At 35.3% G+C, this 19,918-nt stretch overlaps 2 protein-coding genes across 4 annotated transcripts in view; both read left to right on the forward strand.

The window, feature by feature from the left end:
• Positions 1–19,918, forward strand: part of LOC139972980 (uncharacterized) — a 44,464-nt gene that overhangs the window by 7,270 nt on the left and 17,276 nt on the right. The window lies entirely within an intron of this gene.
• Positions 8,843–19,556, forward strand: LOC139972984 (uncharacterized). 3 transcript variants are annotated; one of them, XM_071979323.1, is made up of 7 exons: positions 8,843–9,603; positions 10,595–10,870; positions 11,059–11,343; positions 11,858–11,893; positions 12,372–12,425; positions 13,276–13,342; positions 17,426–19,556. In XM_071979323.1, the coding sequence occupies exons 1-7, from the start codon at positions 9,495–9,497 to the stop codon at positions 17,676–17,678; spliced, it is 1,080 nt and encodes a 359-aa protein (XP_071835424.1). In that variant the 5' UTR covers positions 8,843–9,494; the 3' UTR covers positions 17,679–19,556. The 3 variants fall into 3 exon arrangements, with proteins under 3 accessions (XP_071835424.1, XP_071835427.1, XP_071835425.1); XM_071979326.1 differs by having other exon boundaries at positions 11,059–11,331; XM_071979324.1 differs by having other exon boundaries at positions 10,598–10,870.

The raw sequence follows: 19,918 nt of genomic DNA on the forward strand, positions 1-19,918 counted from the left end.
AGGCACCTGAGAGATCTGAGCAAAGTTAAAAGATGAATTCTTACCTGTCTGGAAATAAATATAGTTATTTCTATAATCTTCTGACTTGTCACTACTGCTGCGTGTATGGCAGTTTCGATTGTCTTGGTGAATGGTAAGGTTGCTTAGGTGATAGGGTGTTTTAAGCAGTTTTGAAACAAAGGGAAGCTTTGTATGAAATTAATTATCCCACCCTACAGGGCAAGATCTTACTTAACACTTTTATCAATCTTTATTTGTTCATATAGAAAATATTTTAACAAAGAAATCCTATAAATGTTATATTTTAACATTTAGTAAATTTGAAAAATATTTAAAGTAGATACTTGTGAAAAGAGAAAAATATTATTATTGTAAAATTATACTAGCAGCAAGAAAGAGCATTTTCAAAACATATTCCTAAACACCCAGATTAGACCTGCAAACCGTTCTTTACTTAAATCATGTCTGTAAGACAGATATTTGATGTCATCATAGTAGCTTTTAATACGGTTTCTCTAAGCATTTGGATTGACAAAATATAATTTTCGACCTACAGAATAGACTTCAGTTTAGAGTAGAAATGCATATGGTCAGGATTTAAATTATTTACTTTGTAACTGTAAATGTAATGCTTGCAATATACGATAAGCACATAAGATAAGTGATGAAGAAGGAGATTATATCCAAAGATAAAATCTTTCTTGGATCAAATAAACTGCCTTCCGAATAAAAGTTGTTCAGTATTAAGAAGAAAGGTGAAATAACCGGACAACCCCAAAATAGGTGTTTCAGTGTCTCACTGTTTGTGTTACAAAATGTGCAAGAGGGCTCTCATTTTAATCATTAAATACTTTAAGAAGATGATTTATACCAAGAATACGATGAAGAAACGAAATCGAAAATAAATACATTTTGTTTCAGAAAGAGCTGAGAACTAGAACAAAATCTTAAGAATGACATTCCAATCGTCATCTGTTAAGTTGAACGATTCATTCCAATTCAGGTGACCTCGGTGATAGTACAATATGCTCAATCAGTTTTCTGTAAGCAATTTGTGAAATGCTGTAGTGCTTTAATAATTTTGTATAATTACAGCTTTCAGTATTAAATTCTAAGTCGTTACCTTTCCATTTACAAGAAATTGCTGACATTAAATCAAACTTAGTCGTAAAAGGGTAGTTATTGCCACTATATCTTATGCCAAAAAAAGTATAAGTTAACCTAGTTCCCTTGTTATCAAAGAGATCTTTCTGATAAATGACACCAACACTTACTTAACACTTGGCCAGACATTCTCCAGGAAGTGGACCAAACGTTATCCCACATCTTAAACTTATTCCACCATCATCCGAGAACAGCTAGTATGACAGTTTAAATACCTATCTATTCCGTGCCATTAGGATCTGCAAATCCTTAGCAGATTGCGCCATCGGCAACTGCTGGACTAGCTTAGTTATGGCGCATGTAGTGGCTTTACCTTCACTTGGTTGTTAACTGACCAGCTGCTGGCTGACCCATCAGGTCATATCTGAATGATACAGTCCGCCTTCGCTTGGGACCTGATGTCCTTGGCTGCTTATGTTGGATCATGTATCATCTAACTTGGCTTGGCGAGACATCTTGGACTCAAGTGTCACCGTCTGTTCAGGAGTATTCCGTTCAAATGTCTGCTCCTTGTCCTCGAGATAATTCATGTCATGGTCTTCAACGGCCTCTGATTGCGTGTCTTCTTGCTCATCTGGTTCACCTGGTACGATGGTTGGGGTCTGTTACCGTACCTCATCATCTCCAGGCTGATTCTCGATCGGCTGGGTGGGGATTAAACCGGTGGGAACTGCAAATTGCAAAACGCTTCAAACTTTACCACTTCAACACTATTTATATTTTTTATATATGAAACTAACCTTTTTATGACATAGTTTTGTATTTACAAGCTGGCGTTAAGTTGTGGGTCATCAGAATATAAGAGGACATCAGTTTTATATTCATGCAAGTGCCAAACACTTTCTCAATAAGGTATTTTATTCGCTAAATGTTCCTTGCTTTTTCATGTTTTAATTTAATAAACTCATCCCATTTCTTTTAAACAGATGTTTTATTGTTTATGAAAATGAACATAGTTCTATTAATGTTAGTTATTTGCTTGCTTTACCCCTCTCTTTGAAGATTTCACGGTAGAAAATTCCTGACGATGGATAGGCCTACAATGTCATATAATAAAACGGGCGGGACGATGGCATTAAGAGATGATTCGTTATTGCATCAGGCTCCCTTAGATGATTTAATCTCCGATAAAAGGCCACCTTTGACCAGCGAATATTCTGGTGTGATCTATAATATGGAGAGTAATCAATTTCCTTGTGTATCAAACAGAAATGCTATCCATACTGACAATATTGAAATTTACGAAGAAATGTAAGTTCCTGATGTCGATGGTCACCTGTTCTGCATTTTCAAAACCATTAAGGAGGTAACAACATTACAAAGGAGACTGAGGTAGATATACATCATCTTTCATTAGGCGATTAATGAAATTACATCTTAACACTCTACTGTTAAGTTATTTAGTTGGGTAATACAGTTACTTTGTACCTTCTGTAGTAGTGTGAGAGGTCAAAAACAAAGCAACTATTGAATTGGTTTATGGTAGTATAGCTCAGCCGAAATAACCTAACCAATGATGAATTTTATACGTTTAAACATTTTCCAACCATTTCCTTACCATTTAAAATCCGTTTTTCAATGCAAATGGTTGTAAACTTAATTGGGTTTCTAGAACTTTTACATAACTTCGATTAACAATGACCAAAACCTCAATGGCTCTAATTAATTCATTTCAGGAGAGCGTTAAAGATACGTTGCAAATCGTCGTGATTTGTTTCTGCCTTCCTGTGAAGTCCGACACTTAATTGTGTTTAATACGGGTATTATAATATGTTATAGGGCAAACGGAATGAAATTAAGTAAACAACTATGGGAAGCTCAACTACCTCGCTGAATTCTGCCTGCAATCTTGTCATAATGCTTTCTAATGTAAAGGTATTGCACTTCATAGTTTAGTTTCCGTTTCGGTAATTCTAAATCGGTTTTTTCCAGATTTCCCAGGGTAACAAGAAATAAAACTCGACTCCTTCCTATTAATTAACAATCGATACTTAAGCAAAAATAGTGTTGGAAATATGTACGCCTCCTGAACAATCAAACTTGACCGATCCCTCCCATGCTGTCAACTAAACGTTTAGGTCAGTGGAACTATAGTTCAGACAGTTCAGTACCGTTACGGTTAGATAAAAGAGTATATTATAGTCACATGGTGACATGGACTGGAAACTGGGAACTATACCCTAAGGAGAGTATTGTATTTAGAGCCTGTTTAGATATCTTGTACGTAATGATGAATACAGACACTGAAGTAAGAAATTCAGTCATTATGAAGATTGTAAAGCAGTTACGTTCATAGGATGTTAAAGGTAAGGTGGGAGCAAATAAAACAAAGAGGTCAGAGGCGAATGAAGGGTTTCATAAGAGAAGGTTGACTGCACTGAGGTGGTTAAAACGGACTCCTATGTAGCGAGGGTCTGGGAGCCCTACCCTAGAATAGAACAATTTTGAACATCAAATGGGTTCACTTTAAATTTATGTTGTTGTTAATAATTCTGAGTTGAATAACCAATGTATATCATCCTAAGGTCATGAGAGATTGTTCATGCTACTATAGTGGGCGTGGCTAGTTGCTGAAGTACATATCAATCAAGTAAGGTATTTTTGCATTCGTTAAAGTGAGGGTGCTAGAGCAAAATAGCGTAAGCTGAAGGGCTTCAATTACAAGGTGTGTCAATTTTTGTGCCATTTCGTTTTATTTGTTTAAAGGCAGGCTCTTACATTGATAAGTGTGTATTATATAAAATATTGCCTTTCAACTAAGTTATGATAGGCAATATGATATTTGATCATTATTGTAATTTTCATGACAAGTGAATCACTCACTGTAACTGGTATTATTGCTAGTTTTCAGAGTTGCTTTAAATACAGGCTTTATCTTATCCTAAATGAATGACATTAAAATTAAAACGGTTTTGTTATCCATAATTTTATAGGTGCAACTGAGGCGTTAAAGAGGTCTCTTTTGGACTTAGTGCATCCCAAACTTAATACCAATAGTATTCAGTTGTATAGGAATAGTATAGTTTTAGTGTACTGTTGGTGCCTGAGTAGATATCCAGGGTATTGATTACTACACAGTTGGATGCAGGAGCCTGCTGGTTAGTCACGTCACTTTACATATATGTTAAATAATCATCCATAAGATGAGTTCAATTGTTGGAAGAAATACCCACATGAAACTCATAATCAAAAGATCAATTTAATTCCTTGTTCTCTCTTACATATTCAACACTAAACAGCAGAGAGGAATCATGTAAACTATAAATTATATGAGCAGCTCTTAATGTACACAGAAAATCTGCTTACTCGTCTGTTAGTAAGATGTTATACCTTTAATGAGTAGGGATGCACCTCAACTCGTAGTGCGACTCTTATTTCACAAAATATGCGCATACATGTACTTGCAAATTTTAATCAGTACTGAAAATACATGGGGCAATGTGTACAGATGCTAGACGCCGAATTGTAAGGTAGTCAACTAATTGATCTAATTCGTAAACTGACTCATGCATTGAGTTTCGATACTTCCTTAATGCTTACAATAAACGATGTGAACGATGTTACTCATCGTGAGTAGATTAAGAATGTTGTAGTTGGTCGAAATACTAACGTGACACGTACATTTACAGATTGTTTCCAAGTATTAAGAGTGATCAACTAGTGATTCTACAACTCTACATAGCGATCATAGCGATTAAACTACCCGCCTCGTAATTGTGCGAACTGCCTTTCGTAGAAGTACTGCCCATGCCATTCAGTTAGTACTATGTATTACCAGAGCGACGCAACGACCAAGACATGCACGATAAGACACAACTGCTCCTTCTAATTTATGGACATATTTGTTGATATTTTGGAAAATCAAGGTAAGTTGTCATGTGTTTTGTTTAGTACTATGATGTATGTTATTTTTAGGTAGTTAAAATATATATTTTCTAATTTTGATGCAATTATATCACATTATTCTGAACATCTTACTGATCATTAGCGGGAGAGGCCTCGTGTTAAACTCTGCGGTTAGCCTAACGTATTGAGTCATGGTTCAACTACAACGTTGTTAACCCAACACAAAGCTTTTGCACTGATATGCCTGATTTTGGAACCAGTCATTTCGTCCAAACAAAGTCAGCTTACAACAAACAGCCCAATTAGTGTAGCAAAGTTAGTATTATTGCGGAAATACACGGCAACAACCGAATTTCGCCTTTCCAAATAGTCAAAGGTAATGGCGGAAAAATATTACTAACAACATGATCATCACATGACTACTGGCGTACTGTATGCTATGGAAGCAATCTCGTATAGGCCTAAGCAATTTACGTTTAGTTTGAGGTTTCCTTTGCACTGCAGCAATGCACTGCATCGAACGTATGTAGGATCCAAGTGCATATTATAAGTGATTCTGTAATAAGCCCGCCAGCTTAGGCCTACACGTACTGCCCAAGTTATAAAAGTAGTATGTGAAAGTATTGGACACATTATTATGATGTGATTGGTGTGGTAACTACTGTGACTTGAACAATGTAGTCAGCGTTACCAGCGGCATATGCCCAAAAAACGCTAGATTTGCAAAAGTAAAACCCCAGCAAACGCTAGATATAGATTTTCATGAACATATGTAATGTAGCCTATTACCTTCCATCACAAGTTGCACTTAATCATATGATAGACAGTTTTATGATTATTTTAACAAATTTCAAGTCATAATTGCTCAGAACCATAACAAAACAACTGTAGAATCAACAAAATTACAACTAATTCAGACGGAATTTAACTGCAAGAAATGATTATCGTCTCAATCAGCGGTAAGGCTGTGTACGTATAAACTCACACCATAGCCCACAGTTCCGCTCCTCACATTTTCTACATGCACACGTGCTGCACATGTACTGGTAGTGGTACGGACTGGTTTGATACAGTAAACTTTTTATGTGCAGTGGTGTACGGAGTAGTATAATTAGTACAACACATGTAGCAACAGCAAACCACAGGGAAATTTGAACAGCTGATATAACCATTTCAAGCCTGCGCAGTATGTTAATCGTGCAAGCAGACTTATGAAAATAAATCGTTCTAAAATGTTAATGTTAATATGAATCATCTGGATTGATGAGTGTACAGCTTTAACCATAGACTTACCCTAGTAAATAAGGTACACATACAGGTCAGTGTTCAAGTGTAATTGAGTACTGTAAGATACATGTACTATGTACAGGCCTGTGTTTCTAGATTATAGTGGCTGTTTTATATTATTGGCATAGACATGTGGTGCACATGGTGTACTACACATCAAGGTGCCTAATTTGACAGCCACTTTCAATTTAAAAAACCTGCTTGCCTTTTCTTGCAAATCCAGACAATCATTTGTGTCCTTATCTTGTCATGATAAATATATTTCACTACAGTTACCAACAAAGAGTCACTGACTTCGAAGATTTCCTTTAGGAGGATTTCCTTGCTAACTAAACCTGGCCTCCTGTTCAACACTAATGAACTGTTTCTGTTAAATTGCACATTATGAAAGCACTTGAATTAGAGTTTAACTTTCCATGGTAGTGCCTTTGCTTTGTTTAATGCAAAACTTTTTTATGCCTCTCATTTTCAAACAGGTGCTGTACTTCAAGGGCAAGCAAGATTTCTTCACATTAAAGTTGGTACATTCTTAATTGGCCTCCCTGAATTGATTGAAAATTTTAGCTGGAAGAGTCCATTGTGACAATACTGAAATACTTTCTAAAGTCTTCAACTAAGAATGGCTTCTTCTTCTTTCAGTCTTACTGATTCAGAAAATGTGTACACACAGCATTCAGGCATCTTCAGATGCTGCCATTGTAGATATGAGAGCAGAACTCGAATTAAACTTCTTAACCATCTTCAAATGGTCCACTCAGGAGAACAGAACTTCAGAGTTTTCTGTGGAATTAATCATTGTGAAGCCTCATATAGTATTGTCAATTCTCTAAAAAAACATATAAGAAGGAAACATGGCAAGAACTATCTCCACACCTGTGGTTCAGAAAGATTGACAACGTCGGGCCTCTGTCCTCAGCGCCATGTCTCATTGGATCAGGACCGAATCACCTAAGTGCAAAACACATTCAGATTAAGGCGGAGAACAAAGTTGTGTGTGAAGTAGACTCAATCATGGAAGGGTTTGAATGCTTGATTGTCGCCTTTTATACATTCAACATCAGCTTCCCAAAGAAAAGTAAGAAGACTTTATTTTTCCTGGATTTGTTATTGGGCTTTAAATCCAAAAAGATCCCAAGATCTGTTGCAACTTTCGTAACAAAATATAAAGACTTTTAATGTTTATATGATGCAAAGCTTTGCTACCTGAGGATTTTTATCTTTTTGTGTTCATTACGTTTACATTTTTGTTGCACACTGTTGCAATATTTCTTGCCTTAATTAGATCACTTATGTACTTGTCGAGAGTGGACATTTCTATTTGTTTTGACGTAGAATGGGGACTTTTTCTGAATTTTGGATAATCAGAAGAAATCTCTTTGTGGGATAACAGGATGGAAAGCTCAAAGCATGTTCAGAGATTCATTGCAAAGGAAGAGGTCGGTATTTGTGTGATTTGTCATGGTGGTTAAATTATACCATCAAAATAAAGCAAGGGCTGGTTTACATAGAGACCAGCATTAGTGTTTCAGTCTGAGCTTGCCTGATTTGATCGCGAAAGTAAAGATAAGTCAAGGCCAGAATTAATTGATTTTTTTAAGCTTGATTGATTACCAAATGATTAGCATTACTGATTCAACAGTTCCAAAATACATATAAGTTTTCTGTTATTGCATTTGTTTAAATCAAAAGCTAACAGTATCACATTGCAGGATGTGCATACTTAAAGAAATCAGTGTTTTAAACATTTTGTTCTGTGTTTTGTTCATGGTTGTTTATTTATCTGTGTTAGTCATTTATCTGTGTTTCTTGTATTTCACCTAATTCAGTTTATAGGGTTTGTCCTTGCAAATGTGTCGGTGAGGTCTCATTGAGTTTAAGTGTATAAAGTAGCAGTTTTTAAGTAAAAGTTGCCAAAAAACTTTAGAGACCTATTGCAATATTTATAAGAACCTAAGAAGATGGATTTTGTCAACTGACTTTACCACAGTAGCAGTTGTGTTTCTCTCGAAGTTAATCGTAATTTCTCATGCATTTTGCTGCTTGATTATTGCCAGAGGTTTAGTATGTCATGGGGAAGTACAGCATCAGTTTATTATCATATGTATCTTAAGAACTTCATTATCAAAAACATGGTATTTGTGTTTTGAGATGTTGGAATATGAAAGTGTTCTTTACAAGTTCAATAAAAAGAGAAATAAACTCCAAATTTCTGTTTGTTATCATCGCTCATCTGTGTATATCTACTAACTACCATATCAGTACTATAAATATGTAAGTTTACATGCCTTACCATGTAATGTTACTACTTTGGTTAGTGAAATCAGGGACAACACTAAAAGCAGTACTTTCACTATCTGCCTAGTAATTGTAAACATTTAAACTAGTAAATCAACTCCTCCGAATCAGTATCTTTACTCAATACCGGCAAGTATAAGTACTACCACGGATAGTAAAATCAGGGATCTAAGTTTACTCGCATTTGTGAGTACTTGTGTTTTCTGTGTAAGGTTGGGCTAAGAAATACTAATAAATTCAAACTACTGTAGAATTACACACAATCAGAACAAATGTGTCATTGATGTTGAATACTCCCTTCATTGTTCAAACGGTGCTGTGGCCGAGTGGAGAAAAGCTGTGGCATTTGAAGCAATGAGGCTTAGCGATCGGGACGTTCCGGGTTCGATACCCAGTGGGGTCATAGTAAGGTGGGCTTTTCATCCTAAAGCAATCTATGGTTTTCCCATCTGAAATGACCTTCTAAAGATTCTAAATTTAAGTTTTTCAAGCGTCGTACAGGTAACTGTTGGTTATATTTATACATATTGATTATTAAATTAACATGTCGCTCACCACTTGTGACAGGTTCCTAACGGCCTTCTCTTTTTCGATAAAACGTACAAGTTATATCGTATCATATAGCCTAATTACAAACTTACAAGTAATATATTATTTATGTCTCATTCTGTCTAACGATCTAATTATCGCGTACCTTCAGTAAACTGCCTACAATAACAGCTACGAAAGTAAAATGGAAAACTGACAAGCGGAACTTCTCCTGACAAGCACATGACGTAAGGTTGAATTTTCGTTTTCATTGTCTGTTAATATACCTCTGCCATAAAAGTTTGTTTGCAAATCGTTGCATGTTTGACGTTGTTTAAGCTGACATATTATAGCCGTAGCTGTAAGGAAGCTGTATGGATGTAAAGAGCTGCCGAGTGTGTAAGAGAACAACCTCTACAATGCTACTCCTCAATTTAATCTTTGCAGCGACTGTTCTGCATGGATCTCTCCTCTTTTCATCAGGTGAGACTAAACTTGTCATTTCTATTAATAATAAGACTGACTTGGTAAAAACATCTTTCCGAAATACATTTTGTAAACTGTGCTGATTCTATATGTAGAAATGATTTCACTACGTAACCTGCGAACGTCATTAAGGAAGTGTTATTTATGATTACAAGTGGAATAATGGTTACTTAGTATTTGATACTTGCTTTGTAAACTACATTTGAAGTACGATCCTTCAATAAAACTGGTAATATGAAACAAGCAAGCCACAAGGCAAGACAGTGTAGGTCTAGCAGTACGTTACGATAAATATAGGCTTTTGTTGTTTTTACAATAGACAATATATATGTTTCCAGAATAACTCATTTTTGTATGTATCTTTCTGATATTTTCACTGTTGGGTTACAGTAGCATAATTGTGACACTGACGCTAGAGTAATAACAGATGATCTGATCGTGTTATGTAATATTCACACAACCTCCTCCTAATAGATAAGTCCATATGTGGCTACGATAACATGAGTGATCGAAGTTATAGAGTTACTAATCGTTCAATCCTATGCAGATGTAACTGTGTCCTACATATTTAATTTGCTGTATTGTTTCATTTTCAAACCTCATGTCTAATTCCGTCGTTCCTCTCATGGTAATGTTGTACTATAGTAACAAATTAGGTATGTTTTGTATGTTACTAGGTAACCATTAGAACTTATCTGTACTGCAAAAATACTTTAAAAGATGGATCTATGTGTAAATATCAAGGGAACACACGAGTGACGGCGCGCACTACGATATCATTTCATATTTTAGTGCATGAAAGGTGTAAGAACTATATTTATGTTGGTTACAACCACTGTGGGTTCTTAGTAAACCAGCGATATGCAAGTTGAATGTTTGTGTTGAGCTGGAGGATAAATTAAGCAGCTTATACACCATGTGTCTTTTTCTTGAGTTTTGAGTTTTTCAACATGGAATCAATACTAACAAAGTTCATTTCGATCTGTAGCAGAAGGGGCATATCTCGGTTGCTTTAAGGCAACAAAAGCAGAACTTTCTGGAATGATGGAGAAAGTGGGTAGAAACAACATGACTGTTTCTATGTGTTCTGATTTCTGTGGTAAGGGTGCATATGACAACTACGGCTTACAGTATGGATACCGGTGTTACTGTGGTAACCTGACGGAGATAGTCAAAAACAATGATCGAGCAGAAGACCAATGCAAAAACCCGTGTGCAGGATCACCTGAATGTGGAGGGAATCAAGTGATAGCCATTTACAACTGTAAGTTGTATATTAAGTTCTTACGACAAAAAAATGAACATTTCACTATTGGGCTTAATTTCTCTTATACTAAACGAAGCATCAGATGAAGGTTAAGAAATGTATCGATATTAACTTAAAACAATACGAGATTTCCGATATTCATTCTCGTATAACGCTCTTGCTTGTGTTTACTTTTATTTTCAAAGACACGTCATACGTCGGATGCAACAGCTATATTCCAAATGAAATTATGGACTTTGGCGGTAAAGTAGAGTACTTGACTCCAACTATTTGTAGCGAGATATGTCACACGTATAAGTTTTTCGGCGTGACACAAGGCAGTAAATGTTATTGTCGTTCCGTCATATCGAATGCTCAACAGAGAAATGATGACGAATGTAATGAATTACCTTGTCAAGGAGGACCCACGTGTGGTGGATCTGGGTACATCGCTAGTTGGGACTTTGTTAACCGCACGCGTAAGGATTCTGGTAATATTGTATTAGTTAATACAAATACATGCTTTGACAAAATGATCTGATTCATATTTTAGTGATCTTAATAAGGAAATTATCTACGCAAAAAATCATTGCATCGAAATGTATTGAACAGTGTATCTTTATTCGATATATAAGGTATACTTCGAACAAGATGAACACTAAACAGCAAATCATTGTGCAAAGTAAAGCATTAACATCAAACTTTGATGGTCGTTACCTATAAACATGCTGTGAAGTAAATGCAACTTTTTTTTCTAGTTGATTGACGACATAATTCTTTACATCTTGTACATATATTTCTACTTTGATTATGTCTGAAATTTTCATATGCAACATAAAGTAGTTTATGTGTAAATCGACAACGCTCTCCTTAACTAATTACTATGTGGCACTAAGATAATGTAAAGTTTATGTAAAAAATTTACTCTGATTTGTTATCCCATGAAGCACATTTCACTTCACGCTTAAACCAACTTAAACATTTTTATTGATATTTTTTATACAGAAATTAATGCATCTACAACAGTACCTCCAACGACAGGTGATCGCTTTAATCAAGAGCTTCTAGGGGACTGAGTATTTAATTCATTGATTAAATTTGAACACTCATGCTGCATTTTGCTGCTTTTCATAACGCATCGATCTTGAGAAAAACTTAACGGTTATTAGTCACACAGCACTTCACATTGAAACAAAAAATGTGCTTATTCAACTATACATTATGATGATTATGATTATGATTGTGATTGTGATTGTGATGGTGACGATGATGATGGTGGTGATTGTGTTGGTGATGGTTTATAAATATATATAAATAAATATATATATATATATATATATATATATATATATATATTTATCTATATATATATATATATGTATATATATATATATATATATTAGAGACACCACAGAGTGCAATATCCATCGGCATTTTTTGTTTACGTCATGCCGTTCCGAATATTACATCAGTTTTTATCAGCTGTTACTTTTAACTATTCTTATTGTTATTTATTCAGATATGTCTACATCCATAACAATACTGTCAACGATAGTTTCGCTGTACTCCGAAGGTGATCGTTTTGTTTCCAGTTTAATAAAGACTTTTTAGAGGCTTGAGTATTCAATTCGTTGAATTGATTTAGTTCCAAAACTTATAAACTTTAATAGCTCAATCGTTACAGAGAACAGCGTTTGTAATCATGATCTTACGGATTTTAATCCCGTTCTAGATAAAGTTTTCTTTATATTTTATTTTTATAATTTAGCATTCAGTTTACAATATCGATTTACATAAACAACATTTCAGTAGGTTTTTATACTGCACAACTCACATGTAGATCATTAGACTTATAATTGTTGTCCCTGTTCGTGACCATCATTTATGATATAGTTAAAAGATCTGCGAACACTTACAAAAACATTGTCCTTATCATTCTAAAAGGCATTAATAATCATCAAATAGCGGCAACTTCCATCAAAATCCATCAAAGTGGACCATTTTACAAGTATCTTCTTAATTCTAGTTTTATTTATGAATAAACATTAGCTAATTATGAACATTGATGAATTATTGTAAATGAATGCCTAATTTTCTATTAAGTTATCCCTTTGTTTTCACAACAAAAATTTGAAAAGGGAATATCACATTATTCAATAATATATGTGGGCTATTAATTAAGAATTCACTTATTAATGGCTGAAATAAGAAATTTTGATGAGCGCAAACACTCAACGTCATAGTTTGCTTGTTTCCCATATTTCTCAAAACTTCAAAATGTGTATATCTTTGAAACGAAAAGAGCTTTCAAACAATGTCAACAGATTTTGAATGAGATTATCACATGCACAAAAATGTACAGAATATGGGGCAAATTAGCTCGGTGTCCCTAGTACTTTAAATCACTTTCTCTTTATCGGCAGTTTTTCTCGCTCTTTTGTTTGCTCTTGGATGCTTGGTTGTGATGGGAGTTTTACGGATCTCACGAAGGTAAGTTTATCTTTTTCATTGCGAACTTTGACGTAATGAGCAGTAATATTATTTTCCCTCGAAGTATAGTCAATATTTGATACTCTTTACCTTTCTCAGCTGACGACAGGATTTCTATACAATTCCCATTTTTGGAAGTGTCTCCTCTTAAGGACCTTTTTATTTATTTATTTTTTAGCCAGCAACCATTCCGCTATCCTTTCCAAACATAAAGCTTTATATGTTTTCCCTTTGTAAAATATGACTAGGAAAACAAACTCAATTTATAATCTTTGGAAAAGTTTATATATAAACTCGCTGTTACTTTTTGCCACTTGTAATGCAATTGAACTTCTACTTTAACCCCAGATCTCCCATGTCTTATTTCGTGCTGATTCACAATACGCTCCGAATGTTTTGGTTTGCATTATCTCATGAATTCCTGACCACATGAACAATCATCCAACAAGACATGAGCGCCATTTTTAAACAGCTGTCATCTTTGCATAAACGTGAATGTTTAAAGTTGTAAAATGTAAGGTCATAGTACATTCCATGGGAAGGAAATCATGTAATATCAATTAAAGCTATGTAAACGTTTAACTTAACGTTCAGTTCAGCAATTGATACAGAGTTGTCAATGAAATACTGTGACAGGATTAGTACCGAAGGCCTTAGCGGCCTAAACCATTCTTTAAAATGTCAACCTAGATTGAAGATTCTGTATGAATCTGAAAAAGAAACTGATAATTCAGAATGTCATGGCCATTGGCACGACGCACAAGTTGGAATTCGATGACTACAGTTGATTTGTTAACAATGCAACAAAAGATATCCGATGTGTCCTATGGGTAAACAAAAACTAGCTCAAACGTGTCGAGGTAACACAGTAACGTATAACGATTTCCAATAGTTCTTCCCTTGGGTGCATTCCTATTGATTATACAAAATGCTTGGTACACAAAACCCGTAATTGCTGTGAGTTTTCTTTCTGGTCTATAAGTGTATCCATGGACAGCCGTAAACAATATTTCACTGACATGCATTTTGGGGCAGATTTTGAGGCCGACACTGATTTGTAAGCCCCGACATATGAAACTTTGAATCCAATATTAAAAATGATAGGTCCAACAAGCAATTTCAGACCCGGCAATACAGAGTTGTGGTCACGACATTAAGGCTGAATTATTTCCAAAATAGGCACCACATTTGGACTCCAATTTTACCAAGCCTGACATGGATTGTGCCACAATTGAGAAGGAACTTCGTAATTTCATCAACTCCATAGAGTCAGTGCTATTACCCTAGATTTCAATGACGCAAGTGGATGGGAACTCAGTCCATTACATTCTTTTCACTCGTCTTCCTCTCTCTTCCCCTTTCCTCATCCTTGTCACTCCTCTGCATATTCCCCATCCTTGTCACTTTATCTGCCCCTTTTCCTCATTCCACATCCTTATCACTATCTGCCCATTCTCTTTCCTAATTCATGTCACTGATCATCCCCTTCCCCTCCTTCCACACTCTTGTCACCCATGTTCCCCGTCCCCTTCCCCTCTTTATCTGCCATCATTAACCATCTTGCTTTTCCTTCCCTATCCTTGCCGCTGTAGCACATAACAAAATATCCCAATTTGGGTTCTCGATGGACCAACAACAACCTAAATTACTTTCGATACTCTTACATTAGTTAATGTAGATCAGATCATAACAATACATACATACATGTGTCCTGGTTGAGGTCATTTTAGGTGCCATACTCAACCCAATAACCATAATATTAACAACAGTAAAAGGATTTACAAAGATCACAATAATATTGACTGTACCTGTAGGCTCACTATAGCACTTACAGATAATTAACACTATAATATAAATACATTCTGTGTGCATTCTGGCATCACAGGAGATTACAAAATTACACCTAATAAGGGCTGCTATTCTGTGTGCACATTGCCATCACAGAACTAACATGTATATATTCACATATAATATACACAAGGTAAGCACATGTAAAATTACAGGCTCCTGAGAGGTCTGAGCAAAGTTAAAAGATGAACTCTTACCTGTCTGGAAATAAATATAGTAATTTCTATAATCTTCTGACTTGTCACTACTGCTGCTGTATGGCAGTTTAGATTGTCTTGGTGAATGGTAGAGTTGCTTAGGTGATAGGGTGTTTTAAGCAATTTTGAAACAACGGGAAGCTTTGAATGAAATTACTTATCCCACCTAACAGGGCAAAATCTTACTTAACACTTTTATCCATCTTTATTTGTTCAAATAGAAAAATATTTTAACAAAGAAATCCTATAAATGTTGTATTGTAACATTTAGTACATTTGAAAGATATTTAAAGTAGATACTTGTGAAAAGAGAAAATATAATTACTGTCAAATTATACTAGCAGCAAGAAAGAGCATTTTCAAAACATATTTCTAAACACCCATATTAGACCTGCAAACCGTTCTTTACTTAAATTATGTCTGTAAGACAGATATTTGGTGTCATCATATTAGCTTTTAATACGGTTTCTCTAAGCATTTGGTATTGACAAAATATAATTTTCGACCTTTAGAATAGACTTCAGTTAAGAGTAGAAATGCATATGGTGAGGATTTAAATTATTTACTTTGTAACTGCAAATGTAATGCTTGCAATATACGATACGCACATAAGATAAGTGATGAAGAAGGAGATTACAGTTGTTCAGTATTATGAAGAAAAGGTGAAATAGCCGGACAACCCCAAAATAGATGTTCCAGTGTCTCACTGTTTGTGTTACAAAATGTGCAAGATGGCTCGTCATTTTGCTCATTAAATAATTTAAGAAGATGATTTGTACCAAGAATACGATGAAGAAACAAAATTGAAAATAAATCCCTTTGTTTCAGAAAGAGCTGAGAACTAGAACAAAATCTTAAAAATGACATTCCAATCGTCATATGTTAAATTGAACGATTCATTCCAATTCAGGTGACCTCGGTGATAGTACAATATGCTCAATCAGTTTTCTGTAGCAATTTTTGGAATGCTGCAGTGCTTTAATAAGTTTGTATAATAGCAGCTTCCAGCATTAAATTCTTAGTCATTAACTTTCCAGTTACAAGAAATTGCTGACATCAAACCAAACTTAGTCGTAAAAGGATAGTTATTGCCATTATATCTTATGCCAAAAAAGTATAAGTTAACCTAGTTCCCTTGTTATCAAAGAGATCTTTCTGATAAATGACACCAACACTTACTTAACACTTGGCCAGACATTCTCCAGGAAGTGGACCAAACGTTATCCCACATCTTAAACTTATTCCACCATCATCCGAGAACAGCTAGTATGACAGTTTAAATACCTATCTATTCCGTGCCATTAGGATCTGCAAATCCTTAGCAGATTGCGCCATCGGCATCTGCTGGACTAGGTTAGTTATGGCGCATGTAGTGGTGGTTATTGTCTTTACTTGGTTGTTACCTGACCATGCTGCTGGCTGACCCATCTGGTCATATCTGAATGATACAGTCCGCCATCGCTTGGGACCTGATGTCCTTGGCTGCTTATGTTGGGTCATATATAATCTAACTTGGCTTGGGGAGACATCTTGAACGTCTGCTCCTTGTCCTCGAGGTAATTCATGTCATGGTCTTCAACGGCCTCTGATTGCGTGTCTTCTTGCTCATCTGGTTCACCTACAACGATGGTTGGGGTCTGTTACCGTACCTCATCGTCTCCAGACTGATTCTCGATCGTCTGGGTGGAGATTAAACCGGTGGGAACTGCAAATTGCAAAACGTTTGCAAACGTTACCATTTCAACAGTATTATATTTTTTATATGTGAAACTAACCTTTGTATGACATTGTTTTGTATTTACAAGCTGGCGTTAAGTTGTGGGTCATCAGAATATAAGACGACATCAGTTTAATATTCATGCAAGTGCCAAACACTTTCCCAATAAGGTATTTTTATTCGCTAAATGTTCCTTGCTTTTTCGTGTTTTAATTTAATTAACTGATCCCATTTCTTTTAAGCAGATGTTTTATTGTATTTGCAAATGAACATAGTTCTATAAATGTTAGTTATTTGCTTGCTTTACCTCTCTCTTTGAAGATTTCACGGTAGAAAATTCCTGACGATGGATAGGCCTACAATGTCATATAATAAAACGGGCGGGACGATGGCATTAAGAGATGATTCGTTATTGCATCAGGCTCCCTTAGATGATTTAATCTCCGATAAAAGGCCACCTTTGACCAGCGAATATTCTGGGGTGATCTATAATATGGAGAGTAATCCATTTCCTTGTGTATCAAACAGAAATGCTATCCATACTGACAATATTGAAATTTACGAAGAAATGTAAGTTCCTGATGTCGATGGTCACCTTTTCTGCATTTTCAAAACCATTAAGGAGGTAACAATATTATTACAAAGGAGACTGAGGTAGATATATATATCATCTTTTATTAAGCGATAATTGAAATTACATCTTAACACTCTACTATTTAAGTTATTTAGTAGGGTAAAACAGTTACTTTGTACATTCTGTAGTAGTGTGAGATCAAAAGCAAAGCAACTATTGAATTGGTTTATGGGAGTATAGCTCAGCCGAAATGACCGAACCAAGACTATTTTTACCAATGATGAATTTTATACGTTTGAACATTTTCCAACCATTTTCTCACCATTTAAAATCCGTTTTTCATTGCATATGGTTGTGAACTTAATTGGATTTCTAGAACTCCTACATAATTTCGATTAACAATGACTCAAACCTCAATGGCTCTAATTAATTCATTTCAGGATAGCGTTAAAGATACGTTGCAAATCGTCGTGATTTGTTTTGGCCTTTCTGTGAAGTTCGAAACTTAATTGTGTTTAATACGGGTTAAATTATATTTTATAGGGCAAACGGAATTAAATTAAATATGGGAAGCTCAACTACCTTGCTGAATTCTGCCTGCAATCTTGTCATAATGTTTTCTAATATAAAGGTATTGCACTACATAGTTTCGTTTTAGTTTCCGTTTTGGTAATTCTAAATTGCTGTTTCCAGATTTCCACATTGGAAATATTTACCCCTCCTAAACATTCAAACTTGACCGATCCCTCCCATGCTGTCAACTAAACGTTTAGGTCAGTGGAACTATAGTTCAGACAGTTCATTACCGTTACGGTTAGATAAGGGAGTATATTATAGTCACATGGTGGCATGGACCGGAAACTGGGAACTATACCCTAAGGAGAGTATTGTATTTAGAGCCTGTTTAGAGATCTTGTACGTAATGATGAATACAGACAGTGAAGTGAGAAATTCAGTTATTATGAAGATTGTAAAGCAGTAACGTTCATAGGATGTTAAAGGTAAGGTTGGAGCAAATAAAACAAAGAGGTCAGAGGCGAATGAAGGGTTTCATAAGAGGAGGTTGACTGCACTGGGGTGGTTTAAAACGGACTCCTATGTAGCGAGGGTCTGGGAGCCCTACTCTAGAATAGAACAATTTTGAACATCAAATGGGTTCACTTTAAATTTATGTTGTTGTTAATGATTCTGAGTTGAATTACCAATGTATATCATCCTAAGGTCATGGGAGATTGTTCATGCTACTATAGTAAGATATTTTCGCATTCGTTAAAGTGAGGGTGCTAGAGCAAAATAGCGTAAGCTGAAGGGCTTCAAGTACAAAGCGTGTCAATTATGTACCATTTCGTTTTATTTGTTTAAAGGCAAGGTTCTTACAGTGATAAGTGTGTATTATATAAAATATTGCCTTTCAACTAAGATATCATAGGCAATTTGATAATTAATAATTATTGTTATTTTCATGATAAGTGAATCACTCACTGTAACTGGTATTATTGTTAGTTTTAACAGTTGCTGGAAATAAAGGTTGTATCTTATCCTAAATGTATTACATTAAAAATTAAAACGGTTTGTTATCGATGGGTTTATAGGTGTAACTAAGGTGTTAAAGAGGCTTCCTTTGGACTTAGTGCATCCCAAAATTAATACCAACAGTGTTCAGTTGTATCCGATTATTTTCCAAGAGGAATAGTCTAGTTTTAGTGTACTGTTGGTGCCTGAGTAGATATCCAGGGTATTGATTACTACACAGTTGGATGCAGGAGCCTGCTGGTTAGTCACGTCACTTTCCATATATGTTAAATAATCATCCATAAGATGAGTTCAATTGATTTGTCTAGAGAGGAAGAAATACACACATGAAACTCATAATCAAAAGATCAATTTAATTTCTTGTTCTCTCTTACATATTCAACACTAAACAGCAGAGTGGAATCATGTAAATTATAAATTATATGAGTAGCTCTTCATGTAAAGTTGGGCTAAGAAATACTAATAAATTCAAACTACTGTAGAATTACACACAATCAGAACAAATGTGTCATTGATGTTGAATACTCCCTTCATTGTTCAAACGGTGCTGTGGCCGAGTGGAGACAGGCTGTGTCATTTGAAGCAATGAGGCTTAGCGATCGGGACGTTCCGGGTTCGATACCCGATGGGGTCATAGTAAGGTGGGCTTTTCATCCTAAAGCAATCTATGGTTTTCCCATCTGAAATGACCTTCTAAAGATTCTAAA

Source organism: Apostichopus japonicus, chromosome 9 (genome assembly GCF_037975245.1).
Source record: "Apostichopus japonicus isolate 1M-3 chromosome 9, ASM3797524v1, whole genome shotgun sequence".
Lineage (NCBI taxonomy): Eukaryota > Metazoa > Echinodermata > Holothuroidea > Aspidochirotida > Stichopodidae > Apostichopus > Apostichopus japonicus.

Bases quoted from the DNA above. Each gene is read 5' to 3' on its own strand.
- LOC139972984 (XM_071979323.1), top strand. From the start codon at position 9,495: ATGGATGTAAAGAGCTGCCGAGTGTGTAAGAGAACAACCTCTACAATG. The intron at 10,871-11,058 runs GTAAGTTGTATA...TTATTTTCAAAG, and splicing joins AGTGATAGCCATTTACAACT to ACACGTCATACGTCGGATGC. The intron at 13,343-17,425 runs GTAAGTTTATCT...CTCTCTTTGAAG, and splicing joins GTTTTACGGATCTCACGAAG to ATTTCACGGTAGAAAATTCC.